Raw genomic sequence first — 18,089 nt, 5'->3', positions numbered from 1 at the left:
CTCTTCGTCCTGAAACAATCACCAGGCAATTTATTACCAAACCCAACATTTATTGAGAACACAGAAAATCAGTTGGCAGAGGCCCAACTTCAATTCAGCGAACTGAGGCCTGGCTCAGCGGAGTGTGGCCGGCCCTGACGTCACTCCCAGTGAGAAACCAGCTCTGGGAGGGGGGGTGTCGACCTTCCAGGCCTGACTGGGGTCTCTGATGGAGGAATGTCTGAAGGGCAGTGCCCCAGCCTGGATTGTAAGAGTCCTCAGGTGTTTATGGGGGGCAAGGAGCTGAGTTCAGGCAGCAGTTCCGGGTGGGGGTCCAGCCGAGCCAGGCGACTCTGTTCCAGGGCAATGGCCTCCGCCGAGTGCTTGCACTTCTCGGAGCCACACTGGCAGGTGAAATACTTGCTCTTGATGTCCCAGAACCGGTCGCCATAGTCAAACCTGGCGGAGGGATACAGGGCCTCTCAGCATCCAGACACCTCAGAACCCATCGCAAAGAATGCCGGGGGCGGGGGCCCTATCTCTAGGAAGGATCGATTTCCTTCTACCCAAAAACTCCTCCAGATGGACTCCAGGTCCGCCACGCTACCCCACAATATCATAAATGCAGGCTTCTGGCCTCCCAGCCCTCAACCACAATATCCTGAGGCTGTGTACGGGAGGCAAGATGGAGTCCAGGGCTCCCAAGTACTTGGCCTTTCAGCTAAACTCTGCAACTGCCCCCCCCCCCGACCCCCTTCTGGGTTTTTGAGCTAGAGTTTCTCTATACGGGCCTGGCTGTCCAGGAACTCTCTACATGGACCAGCTAGTCTTGAACTCAGATAGATCCCTCTACCCTTGCTTCCTAAGAAGTGGAATTAAAACCACATGCTACCATATCTAGCCCCTCTAAGATTTCTGAGACCAGGGTCTTACTAAATTACCTAGGCTGGCCTTGAACTGGAAGTTACCTCTGCTTCAACCTCTTGGTGCGGGCATGATAGATGTCACACCAAGACAGGCTGGGCCTTTTCCTTTCCTTTTCTTTTTTTTTTTTTTGGTTTTTCGAGACAGGGTTTCTCTGTGGTTTTGGAGCCTGTCCTGGAACTAGCTCTTGTAGACCAGGCTGGTCTCGAACTCACAGAGATCCGCCTGCCTCTGCCTCCCGAGTGCTGGGATTAAAGGCAGGGTCTGTAACCCAGACTCTGTAATCCTCCTGCCTCAGATGCCTGAGTGCTGTGATTAGGAGTGTATGCTACCACTCCTGTCTTGTACCGTTTTAACAAGCCCTCTGGTCTCTGAACGCCAGGTGCCCTCAACCCTCAGGCCCCAGGATTTCTGGGGGCACCTCACCCCAGCTCCTCCCCAGTCCGGATGTCTCTGGAACTGAAGAAGGCAATGCGTGGAAACCTCAAGTCTTGGTGCAGCATGAAGACCCGGACAGGGATGATGTTGGGGTCACACAGGTGGTTGATGAAGCGACTGATGTTGCCATAGTAACGGGCATCAATGCAGTAAACCTCTCCATCCTGGGGGTAGACAGTGCTCTTAATACCCATCTCTACTCACCTGCGTGGCAAGCCCTGCAGCGACACCCAGTCCCTCTACCCAGGTTTCTGCTGGCTGGCGCCCCAGCTGGCTCCGGAAGCCAACCTGTGGGAGCAGAGGACAGGACACGGGTGCTGCCTGCCCACCTTGTTGTCCAAATCGAAGAGGTAAGAGTCGTCTTCTCTCACGTCGGCCTCGGCATCAGAGATCAGCTCTCCAACATACCTATTGGACAGAAACTACGGTTCTGAATCTGAGCAGGGCTCCAGGCCCCCTCTCTCTCCAATCCCAACCCCTGTAATCCTCTTCCGCTTCTCAGCTGCCATCACGGAGAGCCACCAGGTCACTTAGAGCCTAGGGAGCAGACACTGGCTGGGCCAGCCTAAGAGGGATAAAGGACATAGTCCAGCCACCAGGGGTCCCAGTGTAGAGCTGGGACAGCAGGTGGGGCTCTGTGAGGAACAGACCCATGGCGGGAAGTGATGGGGTTGGCTGTGGTCTGGGGTTATCCATGCTGGCTGGGTGGAAAGGCGCCAGACTTGGACACAGGGAAGTGTGTGCGCCACAACCATCCCACAGGTGGTGGGCCGTACGCAGCTGACTCAGCCGTGAGGATGCCCCACGGGGTGGGGGGAGCAGGGTGACTGAGACACCCGGTGGGAGGCAGGAGCCAGGAGGGCAAGGGCAGTGAGCAGATGGTGGGAAAGCTGCTTGTTTGAGCAGTTGAGAGAATATGAAGAAAAGAAACTGGGTGGTCCTCAGATGGTGAAGACGCTTCTCTGCTGTGCCGACCACAGGAGGGAGACCTTGGTGAGTCTAACGGCCAAAGGGAGGAAGTGGACAGGAGGTAGCTAGTCTCCAGTTTACAGGTAAGAAAAATAAGGCTGGAGGAGGTTAAATCACACGGCCAAGGACACACCACGGAGCACAGCTCAGACCCAGGTCTGACTGCCGCTGGCAGAGAACAGGCAAAGTGTGTGAGTGACATGAAACGGTGACAAGGTCTGGGGTTCAGGACGCAGCTTTGTCCTCTGTTGGGCAGGAGTCAGCAGAGGTCCCCACAGTGAACTTACTCGCAGATGAAGGTGCCCTGGGGAATGGTCTGCAAGGCACGGACCCCCCAGCCCATCTTGGCTGTACGGTAGAGCTGCAGGCGCACCCTAGAGGTGGAGAGGGAGTCATTCTGAGTGTGGGACACCTGGAGGGGCCCCGGGGGATGGGAGGCGGAGGTGAGGCAGGGTGCCGGGGCGGGCGCCTCACTTGATGCCGCTCTGCACCACGCGGTTCTTGCAGCTTCTCCAGCAGGAGCATGCCTGGTTACACTCAAAGATCAGGGGGGGTTCGATCTTGTTAAACTCCTGAAGCAGCCGCCCGTCCTGGGGTGCGGAGGGAGGGGACAGTGGTTTCTCTGTGGGGCCCGTCTCAGCTGCCCGGGACCCAGAGGACTCCACAGGAAACTCCACTCTGACCCCAGCCCAGGGCAGGGGAGGAAGAGCACAGAAAGTATGCAGGCTAAGGTCAGAGACCAGGAAGTGTGCAGGCAGGCGGGCAGTAGTCACAGTCCATTTGCATTCCCGGAGCAGAGGCCCGCGTCGTTCCTGGCAGGTCTCAGAACTTCCTGCCACACCCTGTGTCTCTTCCCCAACAGAGCAGGGTCCTGGGTCCAGGCTCCTCTGTGGGAGCGGCCAGACTTGGCCAGGCGAGGGCCAGGCGAGGGCACTCACCTTGTCATACCAGCAGCGGATGCTGAGCTGGCCACACAGACAGTTGGAGCTCGAGCAATCGTCCACACACGTGCAGTGCTGGGTGGGGCAGAATCAGTGTGAGTGGGGTTTACCCTGCTCCCTGCGGCCAATGCTTTCTCCCCCTCAGCCATGGGTCCATGTTTCACGACAGTGGAGGGTGATGGTCCCAAGGTGAAATTGGGTGGTCCCTTTTAGTCCCTGCTCCCTCAGTCAGGGGGCCCCTGATGGACACCTGCCCCGTGCAATGCTGCTTAGTGTTACTGTAGGCACGCGGGGCGGGGCCCTGCCTCACCTGCAGGTGAGTGATGTTCCGGTCGATGTTCATGGTTGACGTCTCGCAGTTCTCGGAGATGTACTTATAGTCCTCGGGGCAGGGCTCCCCATCTACCCCATTGACGCAGGGGATGGGCACATTCTCGTAGCCTCTAGCTACATCCCTGCAGGCGGGGCAGATAAGGCTAAGAGACGGCCAGAGTATTTCTGAGGGGCAGTGCTGGGGTTCCTCAGACATAAAGAAGAAGGGTGCCCAACAGGATAGGCACCAGCTGGTGTGGTGGCACCTTTAATCCCAGCACTCTGGAGGCAGAGGCAGGCGGGTCTCTGTGAGTTCAAGGCCAGCCTGGTCTAGAGCAAGTTCTAGGACAGGCTGGAGCCTAGAGAAACTGTCTCAAAAAAATCAAACAAAAAACAAAACCAAAATGATAGGTCCCAAGGAAAACAGTAATTTTAGAATAATAAGCGATAACTTGACCAAGTGCTAGCACGCCGGCCTCAAACATGGAGTTAGCCTGCCTGAGCCTCCTGAGCACCATCCTGCTGTTATTAGGTGTGCACCACCACACTCAGCCTGCACACGGCACACCTGCTGTGAGTAGGTGTGCACCATCACACCCAGCCTGCATAGGGCACGCCTGCTGTGAGTAGGTGTGTCACCACACCCAGCCTGCACAGGGCACGCCTGTGTCACAAGCTTAAGCATCTGTTCATCTGGAAAAAAAGTTTCTTTAATTGTTAAAAAGCTTGTTTTATATGTATTAATATTGCACCTGCATATAAGTATGTGTACCGTGTGCAAGCCTGGTGACCACAAAGGTCAGAAGATGGCACGGATCCTCTGGAACTGGAGTTACAGATGGTTCCAGTCACCATATGGGTGCTGGAAACGGAACTCAGGTCCTCTACAAGAGCAGCCAGTGCTCTTAACCGCTTAGCTACCACTCTAGTCCTTCTTTTCTTTTTTTTTTTGGAGACAGGAGTCTCATATGTAGGTAGCCCTGGCTATCCTAGAACTCAGAGACCCATCTGCCTCTGTCTTCCAAGTACTGCCATTAAAGGTTACCAGTCCTTTCTGGGTGTAGTGGCTCACACCTTTTAGCCCCAGTGCTTTGAGGCAGAAGCAGACGGATCTCTGAGTTTGAGGCCATTCTGGTCTACAGAGCGAGTCCCAGCACAGCTACACAGGGCCACACAGTGAGTCTTAAAGGTTCCCACTGTAGCGTCCTTCCACCTACTTTTTTGGAGTTGGGGTCTCAGTATGCAGTTCTGGAACTCAGAGATCAGCTGCCTCTACCTCTCAAGTGGTGGGATTGAAGGCGTGCACCACACCTGGCTTGAAACTTTTAGTTTAAACCTTATTGTGTGTGTGCGTGGGGGTGGGTGGGCATACACGCGATACAGCTTACATGTGACGCTCAGAGCACAGCCTTCAGGAGGTGGTTCTCTCCCACAGTGGGTTCCGGGCTTGAACTCAGCTATCTACACAGCAAGCGCTGTCGGCAGCTGAGCCACCTCAGACTGGTCGTGGCTGGGGCTTTTTTTCTTTTCCTTTCTCTTAAGCATGAATCTCATGCTACAAAGGCTGCTCTCCAACCTCCAGGCTTAAAAGGTAGGATCTTCCTGCCTCGGTGTGAGAACAGGAGGGGCTACAGGTCATACCCTGCTACCCTATGAAAATCTTGGGTTTTTTTTGTTTGTCTGTCTTTTCCACGACAGGGTTTCTCTGTAGCCCTGGCTGTCCTAGAACTAACTCTACAGATCAGGCTGGCCTTCAACTCAAAGATCCAGTTGCCTCTGCCTCCTGAGTGCTGGGATTAAAGGTGTGTGCCACCACTGCCTGGTTTGAAATTCTTAACTTGGATGTCTGGCCTCAAACTCAATCCTCCTGCCTCAGCCACCTCCAGGGTTTGGAACACATGTCTTCTCTCTCGAATTTACCTTTTCCCTGTTTCTTTCTTTCTCTCTCTAAGTTAAGGTGGCCCTCACTGGCCTGGAACTCAGAATATAGACACAAACCAGGCTGGCCTCAGATTCACAAAGACCTGAGTGCTGGGATGAAAGGTGTGAGCTGTGTGAGTGCCATGCTGTAGGTCTCTAAGTCACGGGGTAACTTGGAGGAGCTGGTTTCCCCATCTATCACGTGGGTCCAGGGACTGAAGTCGGTTTGTTAGGGTTGGCAGCAGGCTCCCTCCTCCTGAGGGTCTCACTGACAGAGCCCTTTATTGCCATCTGCCCTCTGGCAAGAGAGTTCTAGCAATTCCTGGGACTTCCTGGGCCTTGGAAGGGTGCTGGGACTGGGACAATGAGAGGCGGTGGTCGGTGGAGGCTGGCGGTGGCCGTCACAGATGCCAGGGCCACACTCACCGGCAGATGATCTTCTCGGTGCGGACAGCTCGGTTCCCTACCCCGAGTCGAAGCTTGCGATTGAGCTGCAGTGCGAACCACACATCAGAGCGCTCCGGGGTCAGGTCCCACGCTGTGTCCCCTTCCTTGTTCCGGAGCTCGGGGTTGGCTCCACGAGATAGGAACAACCTGAGGAATGGCAGAAAGACCACGCCTGGGTCAGAAACTGGGCAGCGGGCGTGGGTGCCAGGGGCTGGGGAAGCTGGGCTTACAGAACACAGTCGTGGTAGCTCTCCCTGGCAGCAATGTGCAGGGGCGTGTCCCCATGGTAGTTGACAGCATGAAGGTCACACCGGGCGTTCAGGAGGACCTCGGCAATGGCGGCACTGCCCGTGAAGGAGGCCCAGTGTAAGCAGATGTTCTCCTCCTGTGGGGCAAGGGGCGGAGACAATGCTGCGCCATCCGAATCCCTGCACCTCGGTCCCACAGCACCCGCCACCAGCTCTCTCAGCGCCCCAGAGTCCCTCACATTGTCAGTGAGGGTGACATCGGCACCACGGGTCAGCAGCATCCGGATCACGTCGATGTGCTTGTGCTCGGCTGCCCAGATGATGGGCGTCCAGCCCCCACTGTCCTGAGGGAGGGGAGGAAGACAGGAATGAGGGCCTGGCCTTGCTGGCTAGAAGACATGAACTCAGGAGGGAGCACTTCCTTGGGGACAGCCAAAGGCAGGAGATGGGGTAGCGCAGAAGCGCGCTCTCCCACACATTCACAGGGACGCTCACTCAACACTTTCAGGGATAAGGGGGGAACTCAGAGTTTCATGAAGCAAAGACAGGAGAAGGAAACCAATACAGACAATGGGAGGCAGTAGGAGGGGGTCAGCAGTCAGATGGGGGAGGAGGGAGAGAGTCAGCAGTCAGATAAAGGAGGAAGAGGGAGAGGGTCAGCAGTCAGATGGAGGAAGAAGAGGGAGAGGGTCAGCAGTCAGATGGAGGAGGGAGGGGTCAGCAGTCAGATGGAGGAGGGAGGGGTCAGCAGTCAGATGGAGGAGGGAGGGGTCAGCAGTCAGATGGAGGAGGAGGGAGGTGGTCAGCATTCAGATGGAGGAGGAGGAGGAGGAGGAGGGAGGGGGTCAGCAGTCAGATGGAGGAGGAGGAGGGAAGGATCAGCAGTCAGAGGGAGGAGGACGAAGGAGGGATCAGCAGTCAGATGGAGGAGGGAGGGGTCAGCAGTCAGATGGAGGAAGAGGGAGGGGTCAGCAGTCAGATGGAGGAGTTAGCAGTCAGATGGAGGAGGAAAGAGGGGTCAGCATTCAGATGGAGGAGGAAGAGGAGGGAAGGGGTCAGCATTCAGATGGAGGAGGAGGAGGAGGGAGGGGGTCAGCATTCAGATGGAGGAGGAGGAGGGAGGGGTCAGCAGTCAGAGGGAGGAGGAGGAAGGAGGGATCAGCAGTCAGATGGAGGGCAGCCAGGCTGCTGACCTGGGCGTTGACGTCCACCTGCCCTGTGCTCAGCAGCAGGCTGACCATCTCCAAGTTCCCAATTTTGGCTGCGTGGTGGAGACAGGTGGAGCCATCCTCTTCCTGAGGGAGACAAGAGCCAGTGAGCCCTCAGGCGGGCACCCACACCAGTCTTCCCTCTCCCTCCACCGGCTGCCCTCCAGCCCTGCTACCTTGCTGTAGACGCAGCCCCCCAGCTGCACCATGTACCGCGCCACCTCCAGGTGGTTGTTCACCACGGCCTCCATCAGCGGGGTGCGCTGCTGCTTGTCCACGGCATTGATGTTGGCTCCTGCCTGCGGAGAGGGCATGAAGGCTGGCACCAGGGAGGGGTGCTGGGGAGGGGAAGATGGCTGGACAGGGCAGGGGGCACGATGACTCACCTGCAGCAGCACATGACAGATCTCCACGGACCCCTTCTGCGCAGCTGCATGCAGGGGCGTGCGCTTGCTCTGCTGGTCGCTCTGGAAGTTGGGGTCCAGGTTGTCAACTGCAGGGAGAGGGGACGATGGTAAGAGAAGGGGTGAGGTGGTACTGCCTCCAGGAGCCGATGGTAAGAGAAGGGGTGAGGCGGTGCTGCCTCCAGGAGATGAGGGTAAGAGGCAGCTTCCAGGATCAGGACTGCCCCCGCACTGGAGGAGGCACTCAGCCTCCCTACGGAAAAGCCTACGGGAGCTATGCACACAACCACCCAACAGTGCTCCGCACCACGTGGCTTCCCGAGGACTCACGCAGCATGAGGATGACCTTCTGCAGTTCTCCCTGCTTCACCGACAGGTACAGCTGCCGCGGGTGGAAACGAAGCTTCTTCCGCCTGCCGGGGGGTGGTGGGGGAGAAGGTGGGCTGTTCAGACATGAGCACCCGCTTCTCTGACCCCGTGCTGACTGACACCCTGGAACAGCACCGACTCACCTCTCTGACTCCTGGATGACCAAGGCCTTCTCCAGGGCTTCCCGGCCTGGCCCTGGGGGCAGACCCACAGCCGAGAGGCAGCCCCCGTTAGGCAGGGTTAGCGAAGGCCCCGAGCTGTCGATGGTGTCGGTCAGGGGGTCACAGGGTGGGCGCCGGGGCTCTCCGTGCCCTCGCATTCGGGCACTGTGGGAGAAGGTTCTAAGGTCTGGGGGCAGGGCAGATGGAATGGGAGACGGGGCAGGAGGGCGAGGGAGGGAGGCCAATACCTGGGTTGGGAGGTATCTGCTCGCCCTGGGGCATCCTGTGCCAGGGGCAGCGGGGCAGGAGCTGCAGTGCCGGCTGGAGGGGTTCCCCCATCGCCCCGGGGAATGGTCACCTCCTGGGCCTCTGAAGCATCCTCTCCACAGTGGGGGCAGAAGACCATTCCGTTGAGCTGGGACACACAGGCCTTATGGAAGCGGTGGGTTACTCGGAAGTCAGGGTGGCATTCCAGGAAGGTACCCTGGGGAACAGGGAGAAGGCAGTGAGTCTCTGAGCTCTCTTCCCATCAGGCCGCCCGCCCACCCCAGTGGTCACTCACTGCTGTGCAGAAGTAGCCACAGCCTGGGCAGCAATGGTGCTTGACCATTCGGGCTCGATGGGCCTCACAGAGTACCATCAGGGCCACTCGGCTAGACGGCCGCATAGTCTCCCGCTTGAGGATGGCAGCGTTGCAGCCCGACAGCTGCGGGGGAAGGGGGGGGAGGGCATCACAATGAGCCAGGGCCAGAGCTGGCTCTCCTCAGGCCTGCTGCCCCCCCAGCCAGCACCCCAGCCCACCTCTCCGTCCACACTTTCGGTGGCCATGCACTTGTGCCCTGCTCTCTCACTGATGCGGTCGATCTTGGGCGCCTCCATGCGGCAGCTGCAGAGGGGCAGCTCCTCGAACCCGCGCTCTGTCTCCAGGGAAGACGTGTCATTGGACACCCCTTGGACAGGAAGAAATGGAGGTGATGAAGGCCTGGCCCCTCACCCACCAGAAGGGTTCCCTCCTTCCCACCCAGCCGCCCCTTCACATTCTAGAACCCTAAAGCCTGGAATGGATACCCCAGCTCTGGAAGGATTTCCCTCCACCCCCGTGGGCACCCCTAGTGGCTCCCCGCCCCGGCAGTTGGCAATTAATTACCAGCGTGGTTGGGGGAGAGGGTCCCCTCGCTGGGCAGCTCCAGGGACCCCAGAGGGACCTCCATGTACTCACTGGGCCCTGAGGAGCTCACACCATTCACTCCTGACACAGAGACAGAGAGAGTGAGAGTGGGGGCTCATGGGGCCTGGGCACGTACGCACATGCGGTGGACACGGTGAGCATGCATGAGCATCCGGAGGAGAGAAAGAGCGGAGGAGCCCTCTCACCTCTTGGCTCCTTGGCCCTCGGAGGCTCTCGTTTCCGCCTTTTCCTCGACGGCTTCACCCAGGGGCTGTCTTTTCGCCATTTCTTCTTGGCCTTGCGCCGGCCACTAGAGCCACTCTGTGGAAGAGGAAGACTTGGGAGTCTACTCCAGCTCCCAACAGCTCTCTGCTCCTCCAGGGAGGCCAGTCTCCGCTCTCACCCTGTCTGACTGATTGCCTGATTCCTCATCTTCCTCCTCTTCCTCCTCCTCCTCCTCCTCTTCCTCCTCCTCTTCTTCCTCTTCTTCTTCCTCCTCCTCCTCTTCACTCAATTGTTCAGCTAGAGCTTCAACTTCAGACTGAAAAAGAGAGAAACCAGGCTGGGAGAACAGCAAACTGCAGCTATCTCCGTGGAGAGCAAGACACAGAGAATCCTAAGGCACCATCACCACCACCGCACGGCCGGGTAAGGTTGTTGGAGGTGGTGGATGTGGGCAGGAGGCAGATCGGGTTGGATAAAGACAGGTACATAACACTTCACGGCAGTGAAAAGGGCCGGTTTTGTGAAACACACAAATAGACATGACAACCCACGGCGACAAAACTGCGACCTAAAAAGCTAACGAGTTGTTCTCTAACAAAGGGGTCAGGCTGCCATCACCAGGAACCACAGGCCTATTGGCAATGTTTTCTTTTAGTTTCTTTGGAGACAGGGTCTCACTGGGTAGTCCTGATTGCCCTGGAACTCAGAGATCCAACCACCGTTGCCTCTGGAGTATGTCAACATTTAAGAGTAAGAGAAATGACCAAACGTCACATACATCGAATGACAAGTGATGGCAAAGAGCGCGCTGGCACCCACTTCTAAATTTTCTAGTCAAAAAAACCAAAAAAGCAAAAAAAAAAAAAAAAGAACAGAAGAAAGCTCCAGACACAGCAGCATATGCCTGTGGGAAACAGAGTCAGGAAGACCAGAAGCTCAGGGGCTCAGCAGTTAAGAGCACTGTTGCTCTGGCCAAGGACCTGGGTTCAGTTCCAGTACCCAACCGGTGGCTCACAACTGTGACTCTGGTCCCAGGGCATCCAAAGCTCTTCCAACTTCAAGGGCATCAGTCATGCACATGGCACAACATGCAGGGAAAACACTTGTATACGTTAAAACAACAAAACCCCCAGAGGCGAAGAATTATCCCTGGCTACACAGCAAGTTTGAGTCCAGCCTGGGGTACGCGAGATTGCACCCTGAGACAAACAGCGTTGAGGAACTTGAGGGAATCAGCGTCTAGAACTATGAACAGCTTAATCATTCACAAGCAGAAAGGTCAAAGGCATTCGGCCCCCACTGAGCCAGGTGAAGTCCTGTAAAACTGACTTGCTTCCACCAGGTAATTGCTGAGAAAAATGGTTTTATAAGTGTCAACAAGCTCCTGTCATCCTAGCACTGGGGATAGGGTGGGGCCGCAGACAGGAGAAACTAAGTTCAAGGCCAGCCTAAGACACAAACTGAAACCTTCTCAACTGCCCCCATGGGGGGGGGAGCACCCCTTTAATCCCAGCACTCCAAACAGAGGCAGAAAAAGACAGAAGGACCTCTGGTCATTTTGAGGCCAAATAGGGGTACATACTGGGACCCTGTCTCAAAATGAAGGATAGGAGGCTGAATTCAAGGCCAGTCCTGGTCTCCCTAGCAAAGAACCTGATATCCAATCACCTAAAAAGCAACCTAGAGCTTGCTCACCCTGTGAAGCCCCAAGATGAATCCCAAATTTGGCAAAACTAAAACATAGGCCTGTTTAGAGCTGCCAAGAGGGGTCTCGTCTACACGAGCGTGACACTGAGACTTGCTTGCCGAGTTGTGTGTACGAGGGGGCAGCGGCTGTGTGCTGGGGTCCACTGCAGCCGGGCTCACCACTCCCTTCCGTGTCAGTGGAAAGTTTCCACAGCAAAGTGGCAAATAAATAAAAAAACGAACACAAAGCCAGGAGGTAGCGGCAGATGCAGGGGAATCTTTGAGTTCAGGGCCAGCCTGGTCTATACAGTGAGTTCCAGGACAGCCAGGGCTACACAGAGAAACACGTCCTGAAAAACCAAAGAGCTAGAAAAAAAGTAAAAGAGGAAGCGGAGATACTTCAGTGGGTAAAGAGACTGCAGCTCTGGTGTCCGATCCGAGCTGGATCCCGAGACTTCAGAGAGAAAAGCCAAATGTTCCCACCTTGGCAACATAGACCCCTAACTTCAACCTCAAACACTGGGGACATAATCTAAAACCGGAGACCCACATACTAAGAGAGATAAAATCAAGCCGGGTGTGGTGGCGCACGCCTTTAATCCCAACACTCAAGGAGGCAGAGGCGAACAGATCTCCGAGAGTTCAAGGGCAGCCTGGTCTACAGAGTTGAGTTTCAGAGATACAGAGAAACCCTGTCTCTAAAAAAAAACCAAAGGGGGAAAAAAGAGAGAGAGAAAAAAAATCCCCAGGGCCTACATGGAGCAGAGAACCACGCCCCTCAGGATGTCCTCTTCCGTCCCAACACTGAGGAGGCAGAGGCAGGCAGACTGCTAGAGATGGACGGTAGCTGGGTTTCCAGGCCAGCAGGGGCTACATGGTGAGACCCTGTCAAACAAACAAAACCAACCAAAACAAAAAGCACCACCAAAAGGATAAATAAGTAAGCCGAAAGGAAACAAAAGAGAGCCTCCACGGTACAGGGAGGTCGTGATGGACAGAGGGGTAGAGCTGGGATGGGGGGGGGGATGCAAGAAATGGCTGCAGACCGGACGGACAGGAGGCGGAGGAAGCCGCAGAGCCAGCCGGGCCAGCACACCTTGCTGTCTGAATCCACTCGCTCATCCACGGAGTAGGAGTCATAGAAGAGGGTGAAGTCGTCACCCACCACTGTCTCCCACTCCTCCAGTGGCCTGGGCTCTCCTTTCTCCAGGGTTACATCTCCTGAGCCCCGGGCAAAGTCCTCTGACTAGAAAAAGATTACAAAGTCTGAGGCTGCTGGCCCTGGTCCCCCCGACGCCCACCCCACCCCCAGGTCTTCCTCTCTAGCTTACCAGGCTGCCAGAGTTCAGTTTCCTTCTTTTGGCCACATCTGGAAAGATAGAAAAGCGAGGACAGAACTTGTAATCCCTGGGACAGAATACTGCAAGCCACAGGGAGTGTGTACAGAGAGGTGTAGGGGTGACTAACCTGGGGTCACCTTCCCCAGAGAGTGCATGTCGTCACTCATGCGGAAATGTTGTACTTCAGGGGGCCGCTTCTCAGGGACGGGGGGCTGGAGCAGGAAGGACAACTTTCAGTCAGATTATTACTCACCCTTAAAAAGGAAACCTGGGGCCGGGTGGTGGTGGTGCACGCCTTTAATCCCAGCACTTGGGAGACAGAGGCAGCGGATCTCTGTGAGTTCGAGGCCAGCCTGGTCTACAAGAGCTAGTTCCAGGACAGGCTCCAAAAAAGAACACCTGAGGGCCTGGTGTGGTGGTTTGCGGTTGCACCTTCAGCCCCAGCACTTTGGGAGGCAGAGGCACTCTGGGAATTCCAGGCCAACATGGCCTACCTTGCAAGTTCCAGGCCAGTCAGAGCCTCAAGAACAAACAAAACACCAAACTACAACAAAATGGAAAGAAATGTGGACACACACAAACTGGAGAAAACTTGAGGACACTATGCTAATACAATAAGCGCTGCACACCGTTCTGCCTCCATCTGCCTGGAGCTCAGGGAGAGTCGCCCGTGTGGCGGGCCTACCTCAACTATGCCACCTGAAGCCAGCAAGACTGTTCAGCAGCTAGTGGTGCCGACCGCCAAGCCTGGTGGACTGAATCCAATCCTTGAGACCCCAGATGGTGAGAAGGGAGAAATGACTCCCAAAGTTTCCTTTTTTTCTTTGTTGTTTGATTTTTTTTTTTTTTTAAAAAGACAGGGCGTCACATGTCACTGGGTAGCTGGCCCTAGCTGCCCTGGACCTCACTGTGTGGATCAGATTGTCCAAAAACTCACTGAGATCCTCCTGATTCTACCTCCCAAATGCTGGGATTAAAAGTATGTATGACCGCTGCCTGCTAAAATTATTAATGAAAAAAATCAGTAGGTTGATATAGGAAGAAAATGTGAACAGAAACCCAGAGGTCTCCAACGTGGAGCCAAAATATTATTTTTTATTTATTTTCACGTTTCTGTGAGTTTCAGCGCTCCCAGTGTGCAGGAGCCTTTGAAGGCTAGAAGGCAGCATTCGAGCCCCTGATGCTGAAGTTACAAGTGGCTGTGCGCTGCCAGGTGACGCTGGGATCTGAGCCAGAGTCCTCGGCAAGAACAGTTCTGGTGCTCTCAACCACTGGGCAGCTCTCCAGCGGCAGAGCAACAACACCAAAAACAAAAAGAAATAAGTAAAGACGACACTATGGCTCAGTGGGCAGGGGGGCTTGATGAGCAAACCCTATAGCTTCAGGCTGATTCCTGGGTCCCATGGAAAAGTCAAGAGACCAGGCTCCACAGAGATGCCCTCTGTCCCCCACCCCCCCTACCACGCACATACGTGAAAGCTGTGTCTACACCTAAACAATCTTAAGGACTACTGACGTAGTACTCACGTTAACTAATCACCTACAGTGGACCTAAACTACAAAGAAGATGCGTGTACGTCATATGCAAATATCGAGATCAACTTGGCCTCTTCCCCGACTGCGCTCATAATTTTATATGAGGGGCCCCGAGCAAACATGGACTTCCCGTACCAGAGAACAATGACACCCTGATGAGGTCATTGCTTTCTCAGAAACAGAAGACTGGGTGGGAGAGGTGGCTCAGGGGTTAAGCGCACTTGCTGTTCTTGTGGAAGACCTGGGTTCAGTTCCTAGCAACCACACGTGGCTCACAATGGCTTCAGACTCCAGCTCCAGGGAATCCACTGCCCTTTTCTAGCCTTGGAGGGCACCAGGCACACAAGGCAGGTAAAATACCCACATACATAAAAATAACGTAGTTTAAAAAAAATTACAACAAAACACCTGGGTGGGGTGGTTCGGGGCTAAACCTTGCTATCACAGCAAGTCCAGGCAGCCTATGTTACATGAGACCACCTCAAAGGCAAAAATAAAATAAAATAATAAATAAAAGCAGGTTGGGGGCATACACCCGCAGCCCCAGACTTGGGAGGCAGAGCAAGCTGGGTATGTGAGTTAAAGGCCAGTTTGATCTCTACAGTAAGTGCAAGGCCAGCCAGGGCAATACAGTTGAGATCCTGTTATACTTTTACACTTAAATACACACACATATATATAAAAATAAACAACCACCTCCAACAACAAAAAAAAACTTCCAAAACAACAACAAAGCAAGACCCAACCTAGGGTACACAAACCACACCTAGACAGGAGGAGCCCTTTAAACCTTGGTAGTTCGATTCTGGGCTCTGGCCACTCCCACTGTCAGACGTGTGGCCTACCCAGGGGAGGGGTCCCAGTAAAAACTTCAGGCCGTGTAAGAGTGGTCTCAAAGACTGGGAAAAGCTCCCCAAGGACTTATCAGAGGTAGAAGGGAGGGAAGGCTGAGCCTGCAGAGTTTTGGCAAGAGTAATTAGGACAATAACTATATAATTAACTGTACATCTGTCAGTCTCCTCTCCGGCCGCCCCTCCCCCAAGAACACAAACTCCAGGAAGCCAGCAATTACTCCGGTCACAGATGAAGCCCAGCCCAACATCTGACACTTGGTAGCCTATTGGTAAATTCGAAAAAAAAATCTGAATACAGGAGGCCCAAGGCTAAATCCCGGAAGGAGACGGAAAAAAAAAAGCCCAACAACAAAAACAAAGCCAAAAAAAGCCCATCCAGAGATTCCCCATTCTCTCCACCCAACCTCCAAAATCTCACCTGTCCGTTGCCAGGCTTGGACATGGTTTTCCGGGCTCGGTGCACTTTGGGCTGCCCCTCCTGGCCGGCGGTTGTTGCCGGAGGGGGTTCAGGCCCAGCAGCTGCAGTTCCCTGTGCCCCGGGCATGCTCAACAGCCTCATGGCCAAACTCTGGACCGAGGGGGGCGACTTTCCGGCCCCAGTCATTGACATTTTAGCCCGACTGGGACAGGCACCCCCCTTGCTGGGGGAAGAGGGGAATGACTTTGTGGCGTGGCCTAGAAGAGAGGCAGGCAGGCAGGGGGTGCAGGGTAAGCAAGCGGGCAGAAGGTCCTTTTCCACCCCCCTTTCCCTCTCGCCCCAGCCGCTCACCCAGCAGGACACGGCCCCCATCTCCCTCCAGGCTCTCGGGTTCATCCCCGATGAGTGGCGTGGCCCCCACTGGGGTGTCAACCCCCTCATCGCCGACGGTGACAGTGACAGAGGCCGGAGAGGGGGGGCCTGCAGGCTCCAGGGAGTCGGGGTCGGCCTTGGGAAGGGTCTCCTCGCTATGAGGGGTGTCCCCCAAAGAGCCATGCACTGTCGGGGGGTAGGTGGGGAGAAAAGGAAAAGTTCAGGGCCCGAGGCTCCAGGATCCCGTGTTGGGGGTGGGGAGGGTGGCGGTCCGGCTGGGCCTGCTCCGGCTGCACTCACCTCTCTCGGACGTCCCTCTGGGCTCCTTCTCCAGCAGCAGCGCCCCCATCTCAGCGGGGGCCTCCCCCTGGGAGGGGAGACAAGGAACCGGAGGGCCCGTCAGCCCGGCAGGCAGCTGCGGGGCCCAGGACGCCTGGGCCCGGGGCAGCGAGAGCAGGCTCCGGGGCCTACCTCGCCCTCGGTGGGCGCCCCCCCGACCGCGGCCGCGGCCGCCCGTGGGGGTCGCACGCCCCCGGCCCCGGGCCCGCATCAGCCCCCTCCCTCTCGGCAGACCCCGCATCTCTGGGGCCGGCAGCAGAGGAGGGGGAGGGGGCGGGGCCTCCGCGCCCCGGCCCCGCCCCCTCCTCCCGGCTGCACGCGCCGCTCCCCCTTTGTCCCCCAGGCCGCGGGGACCCCGGCCACCAACCCCTGCAACGCCCGCTGCGCCCCAGCCTGGCGGACGGCCCCTCGCGCCCCTCGCGCGTGCTCCCGGGGTCGCGGCGCCCACCGCCCACGCAGGGGCCGCGGACGGCGGCACGCGCGACTCGGCGCCCACTCCCCCCACCTCCCACCCCCTGGTCCCCTCATCCGCCCCCGGTGTTGGGCCCCCTGTCTGCTGCAAGTTCGGCTCGGGCCCCCCGGCCCCGTTGCACCCCCGGAGCATTGCACGAGTGCGCGCTTCCCCCGGGCGCGCGCGCGGGCATGCACCCGCCTCTCCCCCTCCCCTTCCGCACCTCGGCGGCCGCCGCCGCAGCAGCTCCCGCCGCCGCCGCCATCGCCGCTTGCGCGGGGGGCCGAGCCGGCGCGCGGCCGCCCCGGGTCACGTGGACAAGGAGGGAGGGCGACAAGACGCCTTAAAGGAGCCGCTGCGGGCCTTTTGGCCATTTTTGCCCCCCGGAGTGGCCTCGGAGGTCCAGAACTAGGGGCTGCAGGGCAGAGGGCCTTCATTCCTAGGCTCAGCTCTGCGGGGAAGAAGGGCGAGGCGCGTCTGGGCTGTGGCTTCCCTGTCCCCGCCCGGTTTTGCTAACACGTGAAGCCTGAGCCTCTGCAGCTGCTGCGTGTGTAGCTTTCTGGTTCTGAGCCACCCGACTGGAGGCTGCGCCTAGTGCACGAGAAGGGGCGACAGACTCGTGGAAGGCACCCTTCCTTCTGGATCAGCGTCCTGAAAGGCGAGGGCCAAATGTCGTGTGTGTGCCAGGCGAGTTACGCCACGACGTGCACGAGATGCCAACTGAAGGCAGCTGCCTCAAGGGTGACTATGGTCTGTGGACAGTAACCATTTCTGCCAAACGTTTTGCAGCCGGGGGTCATGGTCCAGCCGACAGTTTAGGAGAGAACGGTACACACATTAAAGTGCACGCCCCTGACAACACTGATCAGGGCAGCATCCCCTCAGGCATTACGTCCTGGCCAAAGCCTGAAAATACCTGTCCGGCTTCACAGACATTACTGGACAGGTAGGTAGTTGTTATTGGGCCCGAGGCCAATTCAAAGTCTTATGGGAACTGTAGTTCTCTTTGGAGAAGAACTTTTCAGAGCTTTCTGGGAATTGTAGTCTTCTAGGCATTCGAAGCTAAGTTTAGCCGATTTTTCAGCTTTCCTTAAAACACGAACTTTCTGCCACAGACAGACGTGTTCAGACACTGATGTCTGCCTGCCATCTCAGTGGGTACACTGGCACCTGTGGTTCATGCCTGGCACTGGTACCAAACCACACAGAGGTTATGCCCTCACTAGGTGTTAAGGCTGCCCAACTGGAGGAGGGCGTGTTCCTGACCAGAGCTCACTGGCATGTCCCTACTCCCCGCCTGAGGCTGGTCTCCTTTTGGCACGGGGCTGCAGTCGTTAGCTCTGGGAGAGGCTGTCTATGGTGGGTAGTCATACACATGCA

General features: G+C 56.7%; 1 protein-coding gene across 4 annotated transcripts; it reads right to left on the bottom strand.

Annotated features, from left to right (window-relative positions):
• Positions 1–41: 41 nt before the first annotated feature.
• On the bottom strand, positions 42–16,991 carry Ehmt2 (euchromatic histone lysine methyltransferase 2). 4 transcript variants are annotated; one of them, XM_057794496.1, is made up of 28 exons: positions 16,933–16,991; positions 16,220–16,286; positions 15,899–16,105; positions 15,548–15,804; positions 12,867–12,951; positions 12,731–12,768; positions 12,496–12,645; positions 9,892–10,029; positions 9,695–9,809; positions 9,468–9,569; positions 9,122–9,270; positions 8,883–9,026; positions 8,569–8,804; positions 8,303–8,485; positions 8,121–8,203; positions 7,773–7,879; positions 7,563–7,685; positions 7,372–7,473; positions 6,418–6,522; positions 6,161–6,315; positions 5,910–6,077; positions 3,562–3,706; positions 3,249–3,326; positions 2,785–2,900; positions 2,598–2,684; positions 1,671–1,749; positions 1,330–1,505; positions 42–438 (listed from the first exon to the last, which is right to left on the bottom strand). In XM_057794496.1, the coding sequence occupies exons 1-28, from the start codon at positions 16,972–16,974 to the stop codon at positions 258–260; spliced, it is 3,618 nt and encodes a 1,205-aa protein (XP_057650479.1). In that variant the 5' UTR covers positions 16,975–16,991; the 3' UTR covers positions 42–257. The 4 variants fall into 4 exon arrangements, with proteins under 4 accessions (XP_057650479.1, XP_057650480.1, XP_057650477.1 ...); XM_057794497.1 differs by lacking the exon at positions 9,468–9,569; XM_057794494.1 differs by lacking the exon at positions 16,933–16,991 and having other exon boundaries at positions 16,220–16,862.
• Positions 16,992–18,089: the final 1,098 nt, after the last annotated feature.

Source organism: Chionomys nivalis, chromosome 19 (genome assembly GCF_950005125.1).
Source record: "Chionomys nivalis chromosome 19, mChiNiv1.1, whole genome shotgun sequence".
Taxonomy (NCBI): domain Eukaryota; kingdom Metazoa; phylum Chordata; class Mammalia; order Rodentia; family Cricetidae; genus Chionomys; species Chionomys nivalis.
Note: the sequence above shows the minus strand (reverse complement) of the source record. Positions and strands in the feature narration are given on the sequence as shown.